Source organism: Borostomias antarcticus (genome assembly GCF_949987555.1).
Source record: "Borostomias antarcticus genome assembly, contig: scaffold_219, whole genome shotgun sequence".
Lineage (NCBI taxonomy): Eukaryota > Metazoa > Chordata > Actinopteri > Stomiiformes > Stomiidae > Borostomias > Borostomias antarcticus.
Genome location: NW_028175736.1, coordinates 52521 through 78933, shown reverse-complemented (window position 1 = coordinate 78933; position 26413 = coordinate 52521). Strand labels below are relative to the sequence as shown.

The 26413-nt window shown below is 43.4% G+C and overlaps 1 protein-coding gene across 1 annotated transcript; it reads right to left on the bottom strand.

Annotated features, from left to right (window-relative positions):
- Window positions 1-6435: 6435 nt before the first annotated feature.
- On the bottom strand, window positions 6436-8491 carry LOC311329235 (HLA class II histocompatibility antigen, DQ beta 1 chain-like; the record flags this gene model as incomplete). The annotated part of the gene is made up of 5 exons (XM_084463110.1): window positions 6436-6522; window positions 6615-6641; window positions 6941-7057; window positions 7473-7754; window positions 8410-8491. The coding sequence occupies 4 exons, from the start codon at window positions 8489-8491 to the stop codon at window positions 6616-6618; spliced, it is 507 nt and encodes a 168-aa protein (XP_084319236.1). The 3' UTR covers window positions 6436-6522; window position 6615.
- Window positions 8492-26413: the final 17922 nt, after the last annotated feature.

Sequence of the window (26413 nt, the reverse complement as noted above, 5' to 3'; positions counted from 1 at the left end):
GAAATGCTTGCTACAAAGCATGGTCCGTGGTTCAAAAAACATCTTGACATGTTGCTTATCTAGCCTATTACATGGATCTACTACCCCAATCCACCCCCCGCCCACATATATAAGCTACACACCTCTGTTATATAAAGCATTTCATACATGTTTGTTTAAAGCTTTAATTACAGCTTTATTGCCCAAATATGTGTAGCCTACTCCATAAACACGCTAGATATAAAATAGGCCTATAATGAATAATGGTGTAGCCTATCTACAGGTGTAGCCTACAGGAGTTTGAGGGGTTTTCTTCATTGCTCTCAATGTATAGACATAACAACAAAGCTACAACGAATAAAGGTAAAGAGTAGGCTAGAGGACTATCATGTAGCTAGACACAAGTAGACTGAGGACTAAGAGCTGGAGCCAACGTGCACCTCCTCGACAGTTTGATCTGCGCACCGACTGGGCCTATAATAGCCTACATATAGCCTATTGTGGGAGGTGCACTGCAAGTGTTGTCAGCTTTTGTCCAGGATGTGTGTGAATAGAATCATTATTATTATAATTAGAGGAAGGTAAGCCTTTTCCTACATTGTCCAAAAAACAACAACAACCCTGTACATTCATGCAAATACTGTGGAAATCCATGTAAGTACTTAACTCTATTAATTCTATTTATGTAGGCCTGCATATGCCTACTGCATCTTGCACTCATATGCTACTCTTTGCATTCAGGATTGCATGCCAAACTTAATTTCAGGCGACTAAACTACTTTTTTAATGATACTAAAGTGAGTATAATCTAATCCAATCAAATCTAAAATACATGGAGTAAAACGTTGACTGAAAGTAGCCCACATACACTATTTTCTGATATTTATTTATTTCATTGAAGATAACACGTTTATGTCCATCGGCGTAGCCAAGAGCTACTAATCCATAGTCTTTGCGCCTGGCTGTCCTATTGGTTATGATGCCCATCGTAGATGGTGCACATTTCAGAAAGAGCGGGATAGAAGACAGTCATGGATCTTGCAACTTTTCTGGATAACTGTAAAGCGACATATACGGAATGTTTGAGGCTTTTCCTTATGGACAGTGTTTCCAGGGATGTCTTGCAACCAGTTCTTATAAGGTAAGGTTTTAATCCAAATTCATGCTAACGTTAGCAGGCTTGGCCAAACCGACTGGTCTGCTATGGTCTTGCCGGCCTATTTAACACTCGGCAAATATCGGCTATAGGCTACTTAATGTTGAAACATTTCATCACTTGAAAATTACAGCGGACATAGGCTAGGCTACATCGGTGATAAATGTGTGAAACAGCCATGTAGAGATTAGGCTCTTGTGAAGTTGAAGTTACACCGTTATTAGGCCTAAATGTTGGGGTTGGAGTTGTAGGCCTAGTTGGCTACAATGGAGTTTAAGGATTTACAAAACCCAACGACACCACTTTGATAGGCTATCTGAAAAATGTAACGATCCCAATCATATGAAACCCTATGCGATGTGATTAACCTAAAGTTGTTGCTGGTGTTTTATTACGCACAAAATGTCTAATTTGGGTGTTAATTCCTCAGACTGGAGACCCTTGAAAGGAGCATCAGATGGGCAAGAGGGAGGATTCTACAATTGGATGATGCAGATGAACTTATTCCATTAGTGACTGCTTTTATTCAACAAGTTCAAACAGGTTTGTCAACTCCAGAAGGGATTGACTTAAATCGTCGTGATAGTGGCTGACATGTAGGCCTATCCATATTTTTTTTATGCATATTTATTGTCATTAAATCCCTTTTGGAAACATTAGGCACCTCTGGTTATCAAGCCCCGTTGGTCCGGACAGGTGATTTTGGACGTTCCAGCAGCCTAATCACAGAAGAACAGTTGAGATTCCTGCTGTCATGTGGGTTTGGAACTCCCCAAATTGCTGAAATCCTGGATGTATCAATCAGTACAGTGAAACGGAGATTGAGGTATGAATGAAGTTGCAAAGCATACACACAATATCCTTTTCTCAGATTGCAGGGCTAATGTTTTAAATGATTTGAGTCATAATATTGTGTTATTTTGTTTCTTCTCTTTTCAGCTTATTCAGTTGACTATTTTTTCTATTAATTAAATAGGTAGACAGCACTCATTTTAAACTGGCATTGGGAGTCTGTAGGTCGAAATGAACTGGGATAAACAGAATAAGTAAACATGTATGATGACATCAGCTTTTCATCTATTGCTATATCTGTTTTCTAAGGAAGAGGACATGTCACTTAAAGCCTCTGGAAACTCAAAACCACAAAAGTCTTCTAACTATGTAATTTAGTGTATTATCTACATAATAAACAACATGTAAAAGTATTAGCAATTACTTTCTATCAAAATTCGAAATATTCTCATTTAGGTTTTTGTAACATTCCTGACAGTGGGTTTGAAATGGGCGTTGTTTAATTTGTTAAATGTGACGTCATTATATCCGAGATCCAATCATTAAAAAATGCACGTTAGTAAGTCCTACCCATGGATGTTTTAATAGAACTGGATACAGCCACTCCATTCATGGAGCGCTATCACAAATGAAGCCCTATTGAACCGCGCCATCTTGGCAAATTTGTAGTCATTTGACTATTTCCGGTGACTTTTGTACTAGCGCAGTTGTGCTTTTCTGGCCTACGCGCGTCCCCGAACAAGTTCACGAAATGTAGACGCACGTTCCCGGCTCTCATGTGCCCCTGCGCATCCTCAACAAGGGCCCGGACTACTTCCGGCGCCAGATGGAGCCCAACCCCAAGCGCCTGAGCGCCGTGGAGCGCCTGGAGGCTGACAAGGCCAAGTACGTCAAGAGCCAGGAGGTCATCAACGCCAAGCAGGAGCCGGTCAAGCCTCAGCTCCTCGCCAAGCCGCCCGTATGCCCCGCCCTCGCCAAGAGAGGCCACCTTTGTGTGTGAATAGCAACCCCCCCCCAGGGCTGTGGAAGCATGGTACAGTCCAGATCTGCCCTAAAACACCCCTCCGCCACTGGTACCAGGAGAGATTGGTATATTCCAGCAGCCCAGCCTCATACTTCCATGAAAACCCCAGCTCCCCTCTCTCTCTCTCTCTCTCTCTCTCTCTCTCTCCCTCTCTCTCTCTCTCTCTTTCTCTCTCTCCCTCTCTCTCTCTCTCTCTCTCTCTCCCTCTCTCTCTCTCTCTCTCTCCCTCTCACTCTCCTTCTCTCTCTCTCCCTCTCTCTCTCCCTCTCTCTTTCTCCCTCTCTCTCTCCCTCTCTCCCTCTCTCCTCTCCCCCCCTCTCTCTTTCCCTCTCTCTCCCTCTCTTTCTCCCTCTCTCTCTCCCTCTCTCTCATTCTCTCTCTCCTTCTGTCTCTCTCCTTCTCTCCCCCTCTCTCTCTCCTTCTCTCCCCCTCTCTCTCTCCTTCTCTCCCCCTCTCTCTCTCTCTCCCCCTCTTTCTCTCTCTCCCCCTCTCTCTCTCCTCCCCCCCCCCTCTCTCTCTCTCCCCCACTCTCTTTCTCTCTCTCTCTCTCTCTCAGCGTTGCTATGACTAAATGGTTCAGGCGGCATCAGAGAACCGTTCTTCCAGCGTTCCGTGTTCTATTTTGTTTATTCTGTTTAGTTTCTCGTCCATGGTGTTACCATCGACAGTTGGATTTTGTGGTACTACTTGCTTTTTCTGTGTAAATGCTGTAAGAAAAAATGTATATGTAATTTCCAAAAATGTGTTTAGAGTTTGTTGTTCTTGTCAGAGGGCGTCTGTTCAATCTACATTGAAACAGCTAGATAGTGTATGAACCTGGTCTGGGTCAGTCAGTCCTGTTCTGCACTGAGACCGGAGCCCGGTATCTCTGTCCAGGATCAAAGCTGGTCCACGTTGTTGTTCTGATGGCATATTCATGTTGAGTGTTCTGGAGTGAGCTCTCTGTAACTGGGTTATAAAAGAAGCAACCAGATGATGTGTTTTTGCCATCGGTTCTTTTGCATTATTTCAATAAATGGCTTATTTCTCCGCTATCTTTTGCCATTTATGTCAGAAGGTTTTGTGAGTATTATTTCATTAAAATATATATTTGATGAATCTGGGCCCCTGTGTACATGACAGTACAGTACAGTGTGTTGTTTTCAGGATTGATTAGCTCAACTCCACCAATATCACCCGTTTTGCCGTCAGAAGGATTCAGAACATGGAAAACTTTCCAGGTTCATTCTCCGTGCTCCTGAGTGAGCCAGTTGTTTTACACATCCAGACCCTGAGCTTGAGGGTAAGAATTTACTGCCCCCCCCCCCTCTCTCTCTCTCTCTCTCTCTCTCTCTCTCTCTCTCTCTCTCTCTCCATGGTGCAGGTTTACCAGACTGCGGGTCACGTCAGAGGAGAGATTTATGGGTAATGCAGTTCTTTATGTGATTGGCCCCTTCAGGAAGTGACCTAATACAAACATGGGGAGGGCATGAGAGGAGCCTGGGGCTGCGTTCAGAATCACATACTTCTACTTCTTACTACCAGTACCTACTACAGCTGCCCTTAGAAAGTACTTCTTACTACCAGTACCTACTACAGCTGCCCTTAGAAAGTACTTCTTACTACCAGTACCTACTACAGCTGCCCTTAGAAAGTACTTCTTACTACCAGTACCTACTACAGCTGCCCTTAGAAAGTACTTCTACCGGTACCTACTACAGCTGCCCTTAGAAAGTACGTACTTTGCAAGCAGTAGGCATCCAATTGGGACATACTACCTACCTTGTCATAACATTGCGCCTTGAAATGTGCCCACATCCGTCGCTGTCCATAACGCGACATTTGTCTACAGCTGTCACGACTCGCACATGTGACCGTTGCGTTTCCGCTGCGCACAGGATTGTGGGTCAGAATAGCCAGAAAAGCCTGCTGGCCTGCATACTGCAAAATACGACCGTATGTAGTAGGTCATCCTGGTATTTTTGCCATACTGCATGTGGCATACTATGTATTGGGACATACTACATCCTGTTTTGGCATACTATATAGTAGGGTAGTATGCGATTCAGAACGCGGCCTAGGAGAGGTGATAGGGCTCTGAGGAGACTATAGACTATAGACACTATAGACCATAGAGACTATAGACCATAGAGACATATACACAAATATAGTTTTTATTAAATCTGGACTATTGAAATTGAAAGAGCAAATTGAGTTACAGACACTGATTATTGTGCACAAGGCAAAAAGTCAAACATTAACAGTTACAAAAGTTGTTTGTTTTCACTTCAGGGAATGATGATCACAGAAGAAAATATGATTTTAAGCATCAGTATGCACAGACCACATTATGACAGATGTGTACTGCAGTGGTGGGTGTCAAACTATGGAACTCTTTGAATAATGAACTAAAGCACTGTAGCACAATATTTCAATTTACATTTTGTATAGATATAGAACATTCAGACTGAAAATGCATAGTTGGGTTTTGACCTTGGATTATTATTCATGTATTATATATCTTATGCATATATATGTTTGGTTTGGTTTATGTTGCATTGTGCTTGTTGGTGGAATGGGCTGACCATTAAGCAATGCTACGCTCATTTGAATAAGGGGGCAGGTAAAAATAAGATTTTATCTTCATCCTGCTCCTTCTCGATCATGGATGATGATGATGTGGAAATTGAAGCATTATTTGTTTCTTTAGTTGATACACTATACTCATCCATGTGAGAAATAAAAAGACATTCATTCATTCATTCATTCATTCATTCATTCATATCAGACCTGTTTTGGTCCAGATGGGTAAAAGAGTCCCTTCCACTCATGCAAGAACGCCATATATATTCTATTGGTGGGATATTCTGAAATAATGATTAGGCTATAATTTCATTTGGTAATGGCTTGTGTGGACATGTGGTAAATATTCCACAAGGTGGCGCCACATGCCTCTGCTTTGACAGCAATATCATTTTTTTGGATTTACCCTTTGTATAAAATGTGTTTGTGTGTAAATAAACCTGACTTATGTTATTCACGCAACACCTAAAGAAACTAAGCAGGCTACAATGAATGACTGTGCTCTCCTCCTGCCTGTTCGCCAGTGAAGTAGTAGGGAGGAGCTTGAGTGAAAAAAGAACGGCTCCCACAACTGCGAATCGGTTCCCATCGTTCGTTTTAAAGAGTCGTTCAAAAGAATCGGATCGTTCTTGAACGTCACATCACTACTGTGCAGAGAGGAGCGCTGAGCTGATATAGGTTTCAACCGCAAGCAACGTAGGATATACCGCTATAATGCGAAAACATTTTCTTTTATTTCTGAGAGATCTAATTATGCTTTTTGACCTCAGTTATGACTGACCTTTTTTGGACTATTGACTATGATTAAGCCCGACACATTCATTCACAAATCCAGATCTTCAAACAAGCAACAAGCAATCAAATAAGTGGCAGCGCGTCAACCTTCTTTAAGCGTCCATTGAATTAGGCTTATTTGTAGTTGAAAGCTGTGACACTGAGATTTCTGGTTAGAAGGAAGCTCTAATATCAGGTCTAGTTCAGCAGTGGATTCAGAAACAGACCTGCAAACCTGAGAAGATAAAAGAAAACCGTTACAATGACCATCAGGCACAGTCAGTTGTAGTAGTTGGTGAAACTTTTCTGTGACAAGAGGAGTCTCACCTTAGCTAGCAGGCACCAGCATCCGCCCTGTGAAATAAACACAGAGAGGGTGAAGAGACAGAGGTGACACAATCACTATGTGATATTTCAACAAATAAATCAACATTGCTGCCACCATCCACTGAACACAGGAGCAGTATTCTTGAAAAATACATCTCTCAATGTATAAGTGAATCTTTCTTACATCATGATAATTTTACAGTGTGTTGCATACATAACACACAGATGACTGTGAAGACTGGATGACTATGAAGACTGTACATGTTCTCTACACACAGATGACTATGAAGACTGTACATGTTCTCTACACACAGCTGATGACTCACCATTGGATTTCTTCTTCTGGTAGTAGATGAGTCCAGCCAGTGCAAAGACCAGTCCCAGCACCAGCCCAGACGCCCCGATGGCGATCTTATTCCTCTCAGACTCAGGCAGGGACGGGTCTGTCAAGGAGAAATTACCCTTCTGTTAGCATGTGATGACACTGTAGCTGTCCTGTATGTAGCTTCTGACAGACCACCATCTATCATACGCTAGCACACACAGTCACAGTCAGGGTCATTCAGGTACCCAGCCACAACACAGCACTCGTACCCTGCTCACCTGAACTCACCCCAGTACACCATGACAACACCCTAACAACAGCTGAGCAGTGAACTCACCCTAGTACACCATGACAACACCCTAACAACAGCTGAGCAGTGAACTCACCCTAGTACACCATGACAACACCCTAACAACAGCTGAACAGTGAACTCACCCTAGTACACCATGACAACACCCTAACAACAGCTGAGCAGTGAACTCACCCTAGTACACCATGACAACACCCTAACAACAGCTGGACAGTGAACTCACCCCAGTGCTTCACGAGGGGTCTGTCCAGGCTGGCGTGCTCCACCATGCAGGAGATCTTCTCCCCGGATCTGGGCGTGTACTCCAGTTGGGAGTGGAACTGGTAGTACCAGTCACCGTTGACCGACTCCTCAGTGGAGATCACGTCTGAGGTCACTTCCTGTCCATCCCTCTTCCAGGTCACTCTGATCTTTTTGGGGTAGAAGTCATAGGCGCTGCACACCAGCATGGCAGGGTGTCTGCCACTAGAGGGGGTCACTGAGAGAAGTTTGACAGAGGGCTCCACTGATAGTGGAGGAAAAACAGCAACACATTAGTTCATATAACACTATCATTCATATCATATTGATCAGGGTTCTGTTCTCTATTAATTAACTCTATTATTGGTCTTTACTATATATACTGTATTATTGGTCTTTATTATATATACTGTATTATTGGTCTTTATTATATATACTGTATTATTGGTCTTTAATATGTCTACTCTATTATTGATCTTTAATATGTCTACTCTATTATTGATCTTTAATATTTCTACTCTATTATTGATCTTTAATATGTCTACTCTATTATTGATCTTTAATATGTCTACTCTATTATTGGTCTTTAATATGTCTACTCTATTATTGGTATTTAATATGCTACTCTATTATTGGTCTTTAATATAACTGTGTAGATTCATCATGTTTGTTTCTAGATCTCTCTCAGTCCCAGAGGTGACCAGTAATGCAGTCCACCAGTTCTGAATGGTGAAAAACAATATCATCCTCCCATCCCACAAGATGAAAACATCATCATTTAATCATCATCAGGTCTATGTTGCTTTATATCCACCAGACAGAAGCTTCATTACAGGTTTTGTAGTGAACAGATGAAAGAGGTGTTGTATCATCTGGTGAGTGAGAGATGTGATGTTGTTGTGGTGAGGAGGGCAGCTCACCTGTCTTCTCCAGTACGGCAGAGAGGTGGTTCCCAGCGTTGTACTTGCAGTAACGCTCCAGCTCCCCTCGCATAACAGCCATGTAAGCAGCATCATCATTCCAGATCTTAGCAGCATGCAGACCAAGCTCAGTGTATCCCTCCCACCTGCCCTTAGTGCTGTTGAACCTGACATTCTCAATCTTATTATAAATAAAAGAGACTATGTACTCATGCGGTTGCTCTGTAGAGTATAAGCAGTGTTCCACCCTGTAGTTCTCATATCCACCTGAAATATTGAAGAACAAATAATGCATAATTACAGTTTTCATCTGAATTCATTACACACTTTATTTTCTCATAATTCATGATAATCATGTCAAAGAACAATTCAGAAACATTCAATACAAATGTTATATGAAACAATATGCAACAATAAGATCACTGTCATTAGTTCATTGATGGAAAGCTAATTATACCTGGTAATACCATAGACTTTATACAGACTGTATTATACAGACTCACGGTGTGTAGTTTATGATAATGTAGCCTACCTGCTTTTTGCGTGGACAGAACCACAGCCATGCAAATGGAAAACACAGTTGACAAGGACATGTTCCTCCAGCGTTCAACTTCTCAACTAGATGAAAGAGAGCAGAGCACTCAGATAATAAACTGACTCTTAACCAAACAAACCAATCTCTGCTTCAGAAAAACACATGTCACATGTTGCTAGGCAGAGGTCAAACATTGTACGTTCATTATTACTGTATGGTCGGTCACTAACAGTTAATTCTCAATCAGAACACAGTCATTTACATAAATACAGCATTGTTTTTTAAACATTGTCAAACATTTAATTCAGTTTTACTTTGTATTGAGTTAGAGCGTTGTTTACTCATCATGTTTGTCTCTTCAGGCTGTCACACTCAGTTCTTCTAAATTCAGCCATGCCAACCATATTGACAGTGTTACAGCAACAGACAGACATATCTCTTTATAGGGCAGCACAAGGAATAGCACAGGTATCAACTGACCACTTAAAACTCAATTAACCAATTAGATCCAAATCAACAATATCCTGAGTAGCCATTTTGGCCAGTCGTGCAAGGTTTCCTCAGCAAAACAAGGTCTGAGCTGATCCGTGCCATGCCTATGCCACAATGTGTGTATCTGCTTATGGACCGTGTGCTTGGGATCAAATGAGATACCGGGAAAATGATTCATGTTTACAATATGGGAGGGACTGATGTCGAAGAGCAAGCTCTGGAAACATTTGCATCTGGAGAAGTGTTTCTGTCTGAAAAGTACAAACCTGAGACATTATGATGAAAGACTATGATGTATTTCCACCAAAAATGTTTTATTTATCAAGCAAAGCATGTAATTGTTGTTGATGTCATTTCTTCACAGAGAGGAGAACTGAGAAGACTTGAATTATACACTGAACTGAACATTTCTTTTCTCTCTCTTTTGTCTCTTGTGTAGGACCCTTGGACCAATCAGATGAGTCATTTCCAGCCTCATCATCTGTATCTAGGTAGACGCTCACATGGCTGTTCAGGCTTGTAGTGTAAATGCACAGTGGATGAGAACTTAGCAGGTAACGCAGGGATAGAATACATAGAGTTGGGGTGTCAGAGGCCTCTCACATAAAGGTCTTTATGTAAAAAGAAGATAATGATCATCAGATTGATGGGGAATTGAAAGTGTACAGTACATAACATGAAGCCTATAATGCCATTAGGGAAGTGGCTGATTATATGCTTCAGTTATAGTAGAACGAGATGACTAATGGCTATCATGTAAAAGTGAGAATGCATGACGGAATTATTCAATTAATTATTTTACATTTTTACATTAATATGATAACTCAAGTACTGACAAAAGGCATAATTTAATCAATCTACCCCCTGAAAACAACAACAAAGAAAGATTATGGCTGCGTTCCTATCCACTTACATCAACTGTTGGTGTGAGAATCTCACTGATCCTGTTTCACAGAAACCAGGCTGTCCAGACAAACCAGTCTGGAGAAGTCCCTAAACATTGAAACCATAAAACTATGGAGCGACTTAAGACAGAGGAATATCGTCAGATTTTTTAGAGCTCCAAAGATTAGAGGAAGGCTTCTATGTATACAACAACTATTCTGGAGGGTATGTGGGCGTATGGAAGCTGATCATGAACATGTATTCTGGAGCTACCAGAAGATGTGTGTCTGTGCGTGTGTCAGTGTACAGTGTTACAGTATATAAAATATAATTTCCGTGTGTTTGGTTAGCTAGGACCTGTACTGAGGGCATCAAAGGTCAGCCTACACGTTACACAGAACACAATGATACACCTGTATCATTCAGTCAATCATAAATCAATCACATGATACCCCTGCCTCATTCAAAACAGTCAATCATTCAAACAGGTGGCGCAGTACCTAGTACTGTCGCCTCACAGCAGTCATTCAAACAATCAGTCATTAATCAATCAAATGATATGGATGTATCATTCAAACAATCAGTCATAAATCAATCAAATGATGTGGCTGTATCATTCAAACAATCAGTCATAAATCAAATACATTTGTGATACAGCAAGCAAACAAACATCTTTATTTGACAATTGGAGAGTAGGACACGCCTTCCCAGAAAAAATGACTGGTGGAGCTCAACCAAAAATCTGTCTTTTTTTCTGAATTATTTGATGAATTATTTGAAATGTCCCCCCCCCTGAAAACAACAATGACTGTGGCAAAGTAGCTTTCCTCTGACCTACAGTTCGTTTATGAGAAACTGCTGGGGTGATAATCTAAGGAAACCAACCTGTCCAGACAAACCAGTCTGGAGAATCCCTGAATATTAAAACCATATAAATGAACCAATAGAAATGCTCCAGACTGTTTTCATCACCAGTTACTAAGGGAAGCTGTGTACAGTATAACTGAGAGCTACATCAACTGCTCTTAGTGTGTGTGTGTGTGTGTGTGTGTGTGTGTGTGTGTGTGTGTGTGTGTGTGTGTGTGTGAGTACAGTGTACTGTTTATGAAATATAATTTCTGTGTGTTTGTTGGGCCAGGACCCTGTACCATACAGGTCAGAGGTCATCAAAGTTGAGCCATATATATTACCCCTGTATCATTCAAACAGTCAATCATAAACCAATCAAATTATAAATGATACCCCTGCATCATTCAAACAGTCAATCATGAATAATCTTCACAGCGTTTCACAGTTGTTTTTTTTACAGAGTGCTAAACAAAATACTAAACCCAAAGTGAAGCATGCTACACTCCCTGCCTAGCGTCGTTTGTGTCAAATTACCACTTGCCAACATGGTGACCATGGACACCACACAATTAAACACTGAAGACCTGATTCTACACAGAGAAGTAGAAGTGAAACATGAATGATATGGCTGGACTCTTTACCCAACACCAAAACAAAGGAATGCTGACAAGCAGAGTGTCCAGAGGAGTCAAGCAGCAAAGAGAAAGTACTGTAGAAACCTGAAGCTGACCTAAAACAACATATTTGTACCTATATAACAACTGGAGGTGTTTCTGGCCCCCCATTGAAAATGGCTGTATGAAGACAAAGACTCTCAAGTAGTTCTCATAGAAGCCTCATGTAAGACCCAAGATAATGGATTGTTTAATAATTTTGTCTGTGTGTTTGTGTGTGTGTGTGTGTGTGTGCGAGAGTGTGTGTGAAGGTTTCATGATGAACCTGTAGACCTGCTGTGTCTCAAGCTCCTGTGTGGCTGACGTGTGATTGGCTGACGTGTGATTGACTGACGTGTGATTGGCTAACGTGTGATTGGCTGACGTGTGATTGGCTGACGGTGTGCCCTTGGGCAAGAATGTGCCACAGGAATGTATGCTGCAGCATTCCGAAGGCATTCCCACCGGTTCACTCTACTAGAAACTCACTCTTGGAAGTGCGCCGGATTGGTGCCAATTGTTGTCGTGTCAGCATTGTAATGCACAACTTGGCCTCTCCTTGTTATAAAATAACTTTAGCCAGTGCAACCTCCTATGCATGTCAGGGTTGCATTACGAATACTATAGCATATCGGATTATCAAAAAAAATTAGTAATAATTGTGCCCCCCATTGCAGTTCATTGGCCCAGCCTAGCACTGAGCCCTGGTGACACGTGTGTGTGTGTGTGTGTGTGTGTGTGTGTGTGTGTGTGTGTGTGTGTGTGTGTGTGTGTGTGCTGTCATGTAGGCTATAGACTGATTGTCTTGGCTTGCATCCATGAAATATTGTAATGTTATAGGCCTACTGCATATTGAGAAATACATTTTCGACCGGTATTGCGCAACACACGTGAGATGGGGACCCCCCCGAATATTGACGGGTATTTCGCACACTGATTACATCCACTTCCTGGTGGAGCTAGCTAATCAGGAGATGGAGGAGAATCTCAAGCGAATACAGAGGTGTGTTTTCTGTTAAACAACCTTGCCCATTGCGTGGTCATGAATCCCTGGTGAATTATATATTGTTCATATTTTGTTAAAGGACTTGATTCTCCCATAGGTTCTGTGTGTGCCTGCAGCCATATCACCTGCAGAACTACAAATCCCAGAAGAACTACGAGCCCCAGGAACACAGGGGCAGGAGGAGAGGATGTCAGTTTACAAACGGTGGAGGAGGAGAGGGCGGGAGGACCCTGTGACCCTTGACCCCAGTCAACCCTGTGACCATAGCCAGGGTATCAGAGAGGCTGGTCCCCCTGAGCTAGAGGACTGTCTGGAGGCTGGCCTGGGTCTGTTCACAAGGACTCATCCATAAGACTCATCCCCATAGGACTCCTCCACAGGACTCATCCCCCTAGGACTCCTCCTCAGGAGTTGACTCTTGTAGTGCTCTGCTGGGGGGGACAGAGGGAAGTGAAGGATCAGCGTGGGATTGGCCAGGATGGAGACTGGCGAGCGTGAGAAGACGAGGAGGACAGCAGGTGTTTCTGAAATGCTAGAACCACCACGTCTGAGACGCTAGAACCATCACATCTGAGACGCTAGAACCACCACGTCTGAGATTCTAGAACCACCACGTCTGAGACGCTAGAACCACCACATCTGAGACACTAGAACCACCACATCTGAGACGCTAGAACCACCACGTCTGAGACGCTAGAACCACCACATCTGAGATGCTAGAACCACCACGTCTGAGATGCTAGAACCACCACGTCTGAGATGCTAGAACCACCACGTCTGAGACCCTAGAACCACCACGTCTGAGATGCTAGAACCACCACGTCTGAGATGCTAGAACCACCACGTCAGAGACGCTAGAACCACCACGTCTCAGACGCTAGAACCACCACGTCTGAGACGCTAGAACCACCACGTCTGAGACCCTAGAACCACCACGTCTGAGACGCTAGAACCACCACGTCTGAGACACTAGAACCACCACGTCTGAGATGCTAGAACCACCACGTCTGAGACCCTAGAACCAGCACGTCTGAGATGCTAGAACCAGCACGTCTGAGATGCTAGAACCACCACGTCTGAGACGCTAGAACCACCACGTCTGAGACGCTAGAACCACCACGTCTGAGACGCTAGAACCACCACGTCTGAGATGCTAGAACCACCACGTCTCAGACACTAGAACCACCACGTCTGAGACACTAGAACCACCAGGTCTGGCACCAACCATGACACCACGGTCTCAGTCCCTTAGGATCACACGCTGCCCATTCTAATCAGCCTGACACCCAGACTGACATTTCACTTAACTTGGTTACTCAGTCTGAAAGTGCGTTTTCTGAGATGGGCGTTGCAGAAGAGGGCGTCCTCAGTGATGATTTCACCCCCTGACCCAGTGGTTCTCACATGGGGGGACGCAGGGGTACCCTGGAGCCCCGCAGGGGGTACGTGAGACACTTAAAAAATGTTAATAAAATACAAAAGATTGAAATGTAGCTAAAGCCAGAAAGCCCTTCACCACAGCTGAAGGTGTAATGGATTTTAACTGATCTAGTCCAAAAGGATTTACCAAGATTCGCTCAAACAGGTTAAGTCTGGTTTATTGAGAAAACATACGAGCGCAAGGACTTCCAGACGACGCACATGAGTGGTATCCCAAAGAAGTGCCGCCTCTTGGTCAGCGCTGCCTTTATATTCAAGCAAAACACAGGTATGGCGCTTTGAGGATGTGATTGGCTAACCCATTGTACGTCATATGAAATGGCAGGCGTGGTCGAGAATACAGACACGTGACATGAGAAAAGGCGGTAATTTCTTGGAGACAAAGGGACAAAGGATGGTTATTCTGGAGTAGACAGATTTCTAGGTGTGTGGACCTCCTGGAGGTCATCCTGTCATGAATTAGGTTAGCACAGCTATGTGAAAAGTTGAGGGAGGTGGTGAATTACAAAAGGAGATGATGAAACTATAATTTCTATGACAAAGGCCTGTTACTTCCAGCTGCTGTTGTATTGGCCCAGATTATGCTAGACAAAAATGTGTCCAATGTCAAATGTTAGCCTAAATTTCATTTCACTAATTACATTACACATGACACTGATGGTGCTGTAGTGTTCCTCTTTAAAGGCTTTTAGGGGTACTTGGCTGACACAATATTTCAAAGGGGGTACATTATCGAAAAGAGTTTAAAGACCACTGCCCTGACCAACCACATTGCACAGTTTAACTCCGTCATCACATTCAAAGGATGCTGATTGGCCTGGTTGGAATTCCACCTGAGAAACCACCCTGAACAAGAGCCTTTCCACGCCCTGAAATGGGAGTGCTATTCAGGGGCTGGGACCAGGCTACATTCTCACGTTTAGTGGAACAACAACCTCTTGACCATGTGTCATGCGTAGAGTTACAGCCTCATGAGTGACTGTTAGGAGCAGCAGGCTGTGTGTTAGGAGCAGGCGGACATAACAAAGTGGTAGCTGTGTGTGTGTGTGTGTGTGTGTGTCTGTGTGTGTGTGTGTGTGTGTGTCTGTGTGTGTGTGTGTGTGTCTCATATTAGAGATGCTTTCAGAGCAGCTCTAGGCTTTGCTGCTTCAGTGTCATGAGTGGAGATAATATTTATATTTTATAATACTTAAGTCTATAGTATAATTTACTGTATAGTTGACTTTTGTAGCACACATGTTGGTGTATTGAGCTTTGGGAACTGCGCAGGAAGACAAAAAAACACTTTAGGAACCACGCAGGAAGACTGCAACCACAATACCACTGGTACAGGAGGACACGTTTAGAACAAGTGTTTTAATGATTGTATTTATCTTTAATTTTATTATTTAATACTTCTTTTTGCTGCCGCTTTTTATTAAATCAAATAATTATTTATTCATACACTGCACTGTAACTTTTATTCCTGTCTTTTATTTTTCCTGCATTTTGTTTTAAATGTTCTGCAAAGTACAAGAGAATGTTAGTAGAACGACTTGAGGGAGGAAGAGAAAGAAGGAAATGTGTGTTGGAAATGGAGAAGTTGTATTTTTGGTGCAAGGTGTGCCTAGTGACACAGCAGTAGGCCACTGACAGCTGATGTGGTCCCTCGCTCAGAAAGGATGTTTGAGGCACTGGTGAAAAGCCAGCGAGCAACTATACAGAAGGACATTGCACGTAATGATGTGTGGGTGCAGTGTTAGGCTGTGAGTAGATGTGAGTAACCAGGCGTGGTGCAGTATGTATATTATGTATTACTATTGTATTGTATTGTATATTGCCACTGTATTTTGACGTTTCTGTATCTTGATGTATGTTTTTAGTTTTGTATTCTTATTTTTAGGGAACATCTTCCCAGGGACTACAGGTGGAAATTAGCTTCTGGCTACAAGTTTCCATTTGCTATCTGCATTGCTCTGTAATCCTATAGTGATTGTTCATTAACCTGCGGTGTCCCTCAGCAAATCAATAAATCAAATCAAATCAAATATGAACGGTGGGGCGTTGGACTATGTGCTCAGGCATCAGAACAATGTCCGTGATCCAAAGGGGTCCGTGAGCAGAGCGAGGGTCAAGTTCAGGGGTTCGGTCTGAGGGGTTCCAGGTAGGCACGGGAGGGGCAGGGGTTCCAGGTAGGCATGGGAGGGGCAGGGGTTCCAGGTAGGCACGGGAGGGGCAGGGGTTCCAGGTAGGCATGGGAGGGGCAGGGGTTCCAGGTAGGCATGGGAGGGGCAGGGGTTCCAGGTAGGCATGGGAGGGGCAGGGGTTCCAGGTAGGCATGGGAGGGGCAGGGGTTCCAGGTAGGCATGGGAGGGGCAGGGGTTCCAGGTAGGCACGGGAGGGGCTGGGATTCCGGGGAGAGACGAGAGGAGACATATGAGCTGGGGGTCCTTAGGAAAACAACACAGACGAGGATGAGACACAAAACACGCCGGGAAAATGATCAGGCAAGAAAAAAGGCTGGAGACAAACCGGGTAGGTGGCCACGTTCTGGCACCGGCAGGCTGGTCAACGAGGCTTTTGTAGGGGTTGCTGCTCGTCAGTCTCAGGTGTGCTGATTGGGGATTGAGCCCAGGTGTGCCGTTGCCTAGCCAACGCCCTAGTGGAGCGCGCTGAGGTAGACGGCAGGTCGGAGCGCACGGAGAGCGCTGGTGACGTGCTCCGAGCCCGCCCCCTAACACCATCATCATCATACCGGGCCTCCATAACAATGTACAGAGCGGACTGTCAGTTAAGATATAGGGGAAGTTTAGCATAGTTATGATAATAATTATAATAGTTATAATACTCCCCAAGTTATAATAGTTATAATGCCCCCCCAGAAGTCACAGCATGTGACATCAGCATCCAGCTCTGCAGGAGTTTGTGGAGGAGTTGTGCATGTAGTGTAAAATCTGTAGGAAGTGAGTCCCCAAAACTGTCAAGAATGATAAACAAGTAGTATGAGCAATAACAATAGTGTGTTGCATGCTAAAATCACAGAAATAATAACTTTCCATATGTTATAACAACAGAACATAGGACTAATATAATGTATAGTGAATAGCCAGTGTCTTACCATCAAAATAAACACCCCACAGTTGTTTGAACATCCTTGCTTTGGTAGGCCCTGTGGTGTGAAGAAGGTACAACTGTCAATAAAGGATTGACAATCAAATGGTATGGTTCAGTTGAATCATTTAAAAGAATATCTAACCTGAACATCATCCACACCAACTGTCCTCCAAGGTCCAGGGGACAGGATCTGTGCAATGTTTCTGTGAACACAGAGCATGTGCAAGTAAAGACAAAAGTATGCTTTTATATACTCCAACATGCATAACAGCTTTGACCACAACTGGAACTGATTTAGCCCAGAGACTCTAACTCCCCAAAAATCTTGTCATTATGGGTTCAAAGAGAACTTCCCCACTGATAAATGTTATCTATGGTTCTGTTTATATCTTTTTAATGCACCAAATTGGACATTATGTATCATACATGTAGGTACATACATATTTTAGTTAAAATAAAACTGAGCCATAGATTTAAACCAGGCCAGGTCCAGCCTGGCTTATGTGCGTGGCTGGCTTGTCTCTGTTCAGGACTGGTAGGACGGAAGCTAGTCATGCCACTGAAATAGCTGTGAATTGAAATTACATTAAATAATGTCAGATAAATTAAGATAGGTCTTGTTGCTTGGACACATCAGTTCCAATGCTTCCAATGCTAATCCAGCACAATAAGAGCAGAATAGTCAGTTAGCTCATGGGCTCACAACAACTAGCAGCTGCTTCCATAACATTAACCAATAGACAAACATACAACCTAACCCACAAATAACCAAAATAAGGCAACTATGAAAAAGGATTAACATAATTACAATATACTATAAATCATAATAGAAGATCCAAATACACAGATCCAAAGTAATAACTGAAATACTCAGACTAAACATAACAATCCCCCCACAATGCAGCAACATTTGGACTCGGCCAAATTGGCCGCCTCCTCTATTTAAGGGCGGAGACTGGCGGGGCGTGTCCCTTTTGTTCCCGCCTGGCATGTCATTCCTCCACAGCACTGGTAACTCCAAACAAACACAAATTAGACACCATGCCTAAAATCTTATAGCCTATTGAACTGTACAAAAGTAACTAAATGTGCGTGCTACAAATAGAACTAATGTACTGTCAAACTGCTAAATAAAGATGGTGTAATGTATGAACAAAACTTGTCATGTGATTTGTTTGTTTGACCATGTGGTGTGCCTGCAACAAAGGAAACTTCTCAATAATAACTAAATGACTGAATATAATGTGAGTGAATGTAATGTACGGTCAGAGGGTTACCAGACCAGTTGTGTGGCTGTGGATGCGACCATCACAGGCCACTACGCCAAATGGCTTCATGCGCCGGTGAGCAACTTTCATTGAAATGAATAGGCAGCCATGTTCAATGCAGTCTACAGTTTATATTATACCGCCATGTTGTTGTGGAATTTACATCCAAACACCTTAAACCTTTGTTCTCTCTCTCCTTTTGTAATTCATCACCTCCCCCAAATATTCACATAGCTGTGCTAACATACAAAATGGCTTCCAGGAGGCCATCTGTCTACAACAGAATAACCATCCTTTGTCATCCTTTGTCCCCAATTGCCGCCTTTTTCTCATGTCACATGTCTGTACTCTTGGCCACGCCTGCCATTTCATATGACGTACAATGGAGTAGCCAATCACATCCTGGAAGCACCTTACCTGTGGTTTGACTGCATATAAGGCACAGCAAAAGACAGAGCGGGCACTTCGCTGAATAAACCACTCTGTTGGGTTGTTCGGGAAGTCCTTGCGCTCGTATGTTTTCACAATAAACCAGACTTAACCTTTTGAGCGAATCTTCGTAAATCCTTTTTTACTAGATCAGTCATTTCCATTACAATTTGGCGACTCGGGACGGGATCGGCTGCTGTGAGGTTCGCCTGGAGTGAACAACGAAGGAAGCCAGACGTGCGGAGCATTAGCGAGCTCTGGAAATCTTCTCTCTTTGCGCCTATCCGCATTGGTTCGGAGAAATCCGCCTCGTTTGGTTTCACTCGGCTAAACTCACGGTACGTTGAAAAACGAATCCTTTTATGCTTGGTATTTGCCTTGGTTTCGTTTCAGATTGTGTTGGTCTGGATTGTTGAAAACAGAAACCCCCGGGGTGGGTTTAGTAACTATCTAAGGAGTTGTGAACAACAGTAGATATATTATATTGTATTGTTCTTTGACTTCGTCCTTGTTTCGTTACTAGGGTATATGCCTTTCAGAAGAAGTGTGAGTTTGGTCTCGTGATTTGTTCCCCTGCAGTTGATGTACAATTTTAGGTTGTTTATCGGTTGCAGCTTAGAACGGTTTTGAGTTAATACGCCAAAGTTGGCACAGAACGGGTTTCCCTTTGGCCGGTCGCGGGTGGAATTAAAACCGCAGAGCCGTTGTATGTTTTCTCAACGAAGGTAGCTACGGGGAGTGGCTTGGTAGTGTCCGGTCCGCGGTTCTTGGAGAAACGTTTGTCCCTTTTATCCTGGGTGGTTGGGTAGCTTCCAACCAAGAGGGCTGCGGGTCAGCCGAGTGTTGTAACGTGGGCCTGTGTTCGTCCTGTGTTCGTCCTGTGTTCGTCCCCTTTGTTCGTCTTTTGTGTTCTGTGTCCCTGCACGGGGCGTGTTCGGTTTGTTGTTTACTGTTTGAGCTTCGGCTCTTGCCTTGTATTGTTTATTAAGCGCGCCTATTATCCAGGTAAGTGTTGTAAGTATTTTGTACACTGTTTAGACTGTTAAATTTGTAACCGCTAGATTTCCAGTAGGCTAGCTGGTTGTCTGGGAGACAAAAGGAAACAACAACTACTACTCCGCTCTTCCGGTGATCCGCCATCGAGCCAGAGAACAAAGGACCAGTTGCTGGGTGAGTTACTTAGCGGTTTAATGTGTCTTTGTTTCTTTCGAAATTGTATTATTTCCCGCCGTGAGTTAACTATAAGGTTTCCTTTCATTGCTGTTTTGGGGTTTTAGGCTGCGTCGTGTTTATTAGGGATTTGTTTCAGTATAGCTTTTATTAAACTGAATTTCCCCGCGCACGCCCACATACAACATCCGGGTCTTACATGCAACATTTTGGGAGTTTTTCCCTGTAACACCGGCTACTAACATATGCCTATATATAACAGGATTCTACTGCTAGCTTGCAATTTGTCTAGCCCTGATGAGATTTCGTTATGCGCTAAAGCATTTTCGATTTCTTACATCCCCATCTGACATTTAGTGTTAAATTTTTAGCTAAGATTCGGGCTCAGCTAGAGGTGTTTGAGATGTCTAGGTTAAGGGAAAAGCCTGTTAATTCTATAGACTGGTCTGCTTTTAAGATTTGGGAGAGAGTAGCACGAGAGGGGTTTTTAGGTCAGGAAGGAAAGATAAGGAGGTTCAGCAGACGGTCTCTCCGCCATTTCCCCAGCAGAATAACTCTGATTTTAAAATTAAATCTGTCCCCCTCGACTCGTTGCTCCGTGCTCACACCCAACCAGGCTGTTCTTCCCCCTTTTCATGCTCCCGCCATTAGCCACGTCCTTTCTCTCTCCCCTCTACAATACGAGTTAAGCGCGCCCCTTTCTACGAGGTAAAACACCGAACAAGAACAGGTCAGGAAGGAAGAATTGGCTAGAGCCTCAGATTTGGGGTCGAGCGCCACCTGCTGGAGTTCCCTTGAACAACCCACAAGGGAGATTTTAACTAGCCAAGATAGAGGTAAATTGTTTTTAAGGTAAATAAACAGGAGAAGACAGATGTAGCTGAGGACGTAAGGTTTGTGCATGATGGTGGGAGGATGAAATAGATGTAGAGCCTTTGAGTCTTAAGTTGTTGAGAATGTTTCTGAGGATGATCTTTTAGGTATTGGTGCGAACTCAAAAGTCTGACAGGGTTTGAATAGGTGTTTGAGTTAAGGTTATGTTTTTCGCTTTGATTCAGGAGTTTATGTTTCAATAGTCAATGAATGGCCATAAGATGTTCGTTTATGCATTCTACTGTATGAATTTCATTCACATAATGATGATGTGTTTGTGAGGAGTTGGCTTTAGGCCTTCCCCTCTGCTATTGACCCCAGTCTGTGTTGAGTGTTATTTTTCAGGTGCTATGGACCCTGGGCGGCAGGTCTTTGAGGAGCCTGGATCGTGTCTTCCTGGGGACTGCCTGGAACCTGTTGTTTGTCTGTTAACTGTTGTTTGTCTTGTCTATCTCTTTCTGATATATGTAGGAACATGAGGTTACTGGATGTTTAGCATTATATGTCATTTCTGTTTAGGGTTTCTTGTTCGATAAAGCTTGAGGATGTCGCCTACATTTCACCTGTGTTTTTGATTCAGGTGTGTGTACACGTCTCCTTGGTTAGATTGTTCTGTTTTGTAGTAATTTAGGTTTAGTCTATTTCTATAGGATGTTCTGTTTCTGTGAAGTTCTGTGTTGATGTTTTCAGATTTTCCTGGAGTGCATTGTGTGGGCTACCAAGGAGTGGTTGCCCCTCACCAGCATGAAGCTATGAACTGTGTGGAGTCACGAATGACTTGAGGGTCATTCTTGGACATTTCTGGAGTGTTCTCCCTGTTTCGGACGGGGTGAGCTTACCATCTTGCTACGGACATTGCTCTCTGGGTGTCAGAGAGGACTGCGACACCGGGGGGTTTGTTGTCTGAAGATTGCTCCAGCATGGGAAGAGGATATGAGACAGCGCTGAGGGCTGTTCTCTTTCGATGGGGCTATGTGCTAGTAACCTCTGGCCCCCGATTTGCTTTGTTGCTGTGTGATGATTTGGTTATTTGTATGTGTTTAATGTTTTTGTTAAATATCTCATGTTTATAGTTTGAGGCACATTCATCGGGGCTGAGTGTTTTTCTGAGTGTTTTACAGATAAGTATGACATAGGGAAGAGACCATTTTGTCCGAAGCGTGCCCAATACTCTGTCCTCAAATGCAGAAGAGGGAAGTTTTAGATATACAATATTTAGCTATACAAATGAATATTTGATGGATTTTTTGATTAATTGATAATTGATGTTTTCTTAATTGTAAATGAAGCCAGTTCATTTAAGTGTCATTTTATTTGAGTGATGCATTTTTTTTTCCCCATCTCTGTTTTATCCTGACTTCAGGAAATTTGTTTCTACCCTTAGGGGGAGTTATTTTGTTGAGACGAGAATGTGTTTATTTTATTTTATTTCATAAAATCGCGAGAGAAATTCTAGAGCCAAATCCAATTGCCTTGATCATGACTGGGGACTGGGCGTGTTAAAGTCATTCTTACACTGCCCCTGATGTCACTGTAGGCTACTGCAGAGCCTAGATCCCTGCTACTGTCCGATTCGGTAAATGGACAAAAGCTAGATTCCCCACTGACAAACTACATAGACTGACGAGCCGACTGGCTCTAATGACACTTGAACAGACACCCTGTTTAGGTTTTCCTGACTGAATAACACAATTTTTCCCCAAAGCAGGAGCTTGCACTTAACCATGTTTCTGAGTATCTCCAACAGACTGCTGATAACCGTTCCTGACCAAAGAGGGGAACAGGAAGACCAGACCAGAGGACTCAAAGAGGGGAACAGGGAAACCAGACCAGAGGACTCAAAGGGGAACAGGGAAACCAGACCAGAGGACTCTCCTTTTGCTCTTCTGTTTTGTCTCTGTTGTCTCTCTCATCTGTGGATCCACAGACGGAGCACTTCATCAGCCTGTACTGGGGGAGCGGGAGCGCCGAGGTGGCCCTCCAGCAGCACGACCCGGGCCGGCCCTACGTGGAGCAGTACCGTGTGGACCGGGCTCAGTTCAAGAGCCTGTACGTGCTGCTGGCGCCCTGGCTGTGTGGGGTCCACACGGACACCGTGTCCCACCGCACCTTCACCCTGCTGGACCAGGACAGGGACTCCCTCCTCACCTTCCGAGAGCTCGCTGGCTGACCGCTCTATGTAGACCTGCCCAATGGGGTGACAAGAGACTACCATGAGCAGCCTGAGAACAGGCCAGAAAACATGGAAGAGAAGTAGATGTTGCGGGGTGAACCTACCCGTCAAAGATGGAACAATCAGCACCAGGACATTCTGGCCTGTGTGGAATAGCTGTCAAAAGTAGCTGAGAGGACGGTCCATGCAGCCGAACCAGAGATCTCAAGGGCAAAGCAGTCACTGCCACACTGTCCTCTCCTCTGATGAGCAATCGGAGAGTGACCTTGACAGTCACCGCCACACTGTCCTCTCCTCTGATGAGCAATCGGAGAGTGACCTTGACGGTCACCGCCACACTCTCCTCTGATGAGCAATCGGAGACTGACCTTGCCGGTCACCTCCTTCTCGTGGTTGTGGTATGACAACGTGGACAATCTCATCAAATGACTGCACCTCTAACCGCACACACTGGAACCTACATTAAACATTCAGAGACGCAAACATGGAAGCTATGATCCAGAGGACATTACATGCGATTATTCACAACAAGAGTGAATGAACTTTGAAATTATCTTGAAAAAATATCATATTTGTTTACAAGAGTTACAATGGTTGAAACATGAGTTGATAAATAAGTTTGGGTTTTTCCTCTAAATTGACCAAGAGGTTTTTTGCCCTTCTTACAAGGGTAACCATTTATCTTTTTGCCTTGTTCAAACTTTAAATCAAGGTTTTTTGGTGAATGGTTGTCCACTTTTAGACTATAAATAGTATATAATCATGTCATCTTTTTTACCTTGTTTCCTGTCATATTTCTAAAACAAGGGGTTTTGGTGCGTGATTTTGCACGTGGAAAGAAAATAATCTATTTTTTTGTTAAATATTTAACAATAAAATAAAAAATAAATTTTTTTTTTTTTTTTTGCTCCACCTAGTGGAGAGATTATTTCCTTTCCACATGTATAGCATAGCTGAATGTTTACATTTTGTGTTTGGATTTTATATTTTATTTTTGTGTGCCTGTTCAGGCACAAATGGGGGAATGTTGTGGAATTTACATCCAAACACCTTAAACCTTTGTTCTCTCTCTCCTTTTGTAATTCATCACCTCCCCCAAATATTCACATAGCTGTGCTAACATACAAAATGGCTTCCAGGAGGCCATCTGTCTACAACAGAATAACCATCCTTTGTCATCCTTTGTCCCCAATTGCCGCCTTTTTCTCATGTCACATGTCTGTACTCTTGGCCACGCCTGCCATTTCATATGACGTACAATGGAGTAGCCAATCACATCCTGGAAGCACCTTACCTGTGGTTTGACTGCATATAAAGCACAGCAAAAGACAGAGCGGGCACTTCGCTGAATAAACCACTCTGTTGGGTTGTTCGGGAAGTCCTTGCGCTCGTATGTTTTCACAATAAACCAGACTTAACCTTTTGAGCGAATCTTGGTAAATCCTTTTTTACTAGATCAGTCATTTCCATTACAATGTACGCAATCTGTTTGTGGACTACAAGGACGTGTCATTAATACCTTTGACTGCGCGTGTCAAAGGTATCAATGACGTGTTTTTTTTCAAAGATGGCATGGTTCAATAGGGCTTCACTTTAGATTTTGAATCCTGGGGGCCTGCTCTGGACACAAAAAAACATTTGATATGCAGTTGTGTGAACCTCAAAGTTGAGTTTTAGTGTTTCATAGCAGAAGAAGGAGAATTCTCAAGTTCCCTGCTCTTCCTCCTCCTGTCCCTCCATCAGTGAACAACAACAATATTAAAGACATCTCATCCTCAATAAACACATCAATCAATCAATCAATCAAAGCTTTATTTGTATAGCGCATTTCATACCCAGAGGCAACACAATGCGCTTTACAGAGAACAAGGGAGGTGGGCATATGTCCCACCCATACATATTCCAGAGGGAAGCAAAAAAACTATCACCCGGGGGCCAGATAAGTGAGCTGTAAAAATTCTTCCCTGACCCCTCTCAACATTGAGCAAGCTCCTGGAGTATATTCGTCTACCGGCTAAGAACATTTATAAAGCTATAAATTACATTAAATTACATTTTCAGAGTAAGAGAGGCTAAAACATCATAGGAGAGTTATGTCAAATACTGGTGTGTGTTTGCTATGGCCCAGGCCTAAAGCCGGAAGTGGGCTGGTGTGTGTGTGTTAACTAAATGTTACGACATCCACAGCAGACACAGGGGTATCTATCAGACTCAGGGTGGTCTGCGGGCGACAGTGGGGCATCCACTGGACCTGGTTAGAAGGTAGGAGTGTGTCATAGAAATTCACCACCTCCCTCAACCTTTCACATAGCTGTGCTTATCTCATTTATGACAGGATGACCTCTCTTCAGGAGGTCGACACACCTAGACATGTCTGCCTTAGAATAACCATCCTTTGTCCCATTGTCCCTGCAAGATTTACCGCTTTTTCTCATGTCACATGTCTGTATTCTCGACCACTGTTGATGATGTCCGCCATTTATTATGACATGTACAGATAGGTTAGCCAATCACATCCCTGGAAGCGTCATACCTGTAATTGCTTGAATATAAGACGGCGCAAGACGAGCCTACTTCACTTCTGCTGGATACCACTCACGTGCGTTATCCTGAAGTCCTTGCGCTCATATGTTTTCTCAATAAATCAGACTTAACCTGTTGGAGTGAACCTTGGCAAATCCTTTTTGACTTTAGATCAAATAATTCTTCTACAGTGTCCATATTTTCCTGAGCAGATGCAATAGGCTATATGCACAACGCCAGTACTTCCTGAAATCAGACATGCTTCTCTATTTCCTGTCCTACACTATTGGATGAAGTGATTAATCAGGCGTGCCTGACTGCAGCACAATGATCAGGCACACCTGAATAATCATTTCATCCAATAGTGAAAGGGGGGCAGGGGGGCACTGATTTCATCAAATTGTGCAAATTTTACCCGCCTACTCCAAAATGTTATACGGCGGATGCAGCCTCGCCTTAGCCTGGTAAACCAGACGTATCGCAGATTTATGTGTGTGTCGTTTTCACTCTAGATCAATTTTTGATCTAGAGTCTGGTTTACCAGGCTAAGGCGAGGTTGCATCAGCCAGATACAATTTTGGAGTAGGCGGGTTCTAGGAGTAGGCGGGTTCTAGG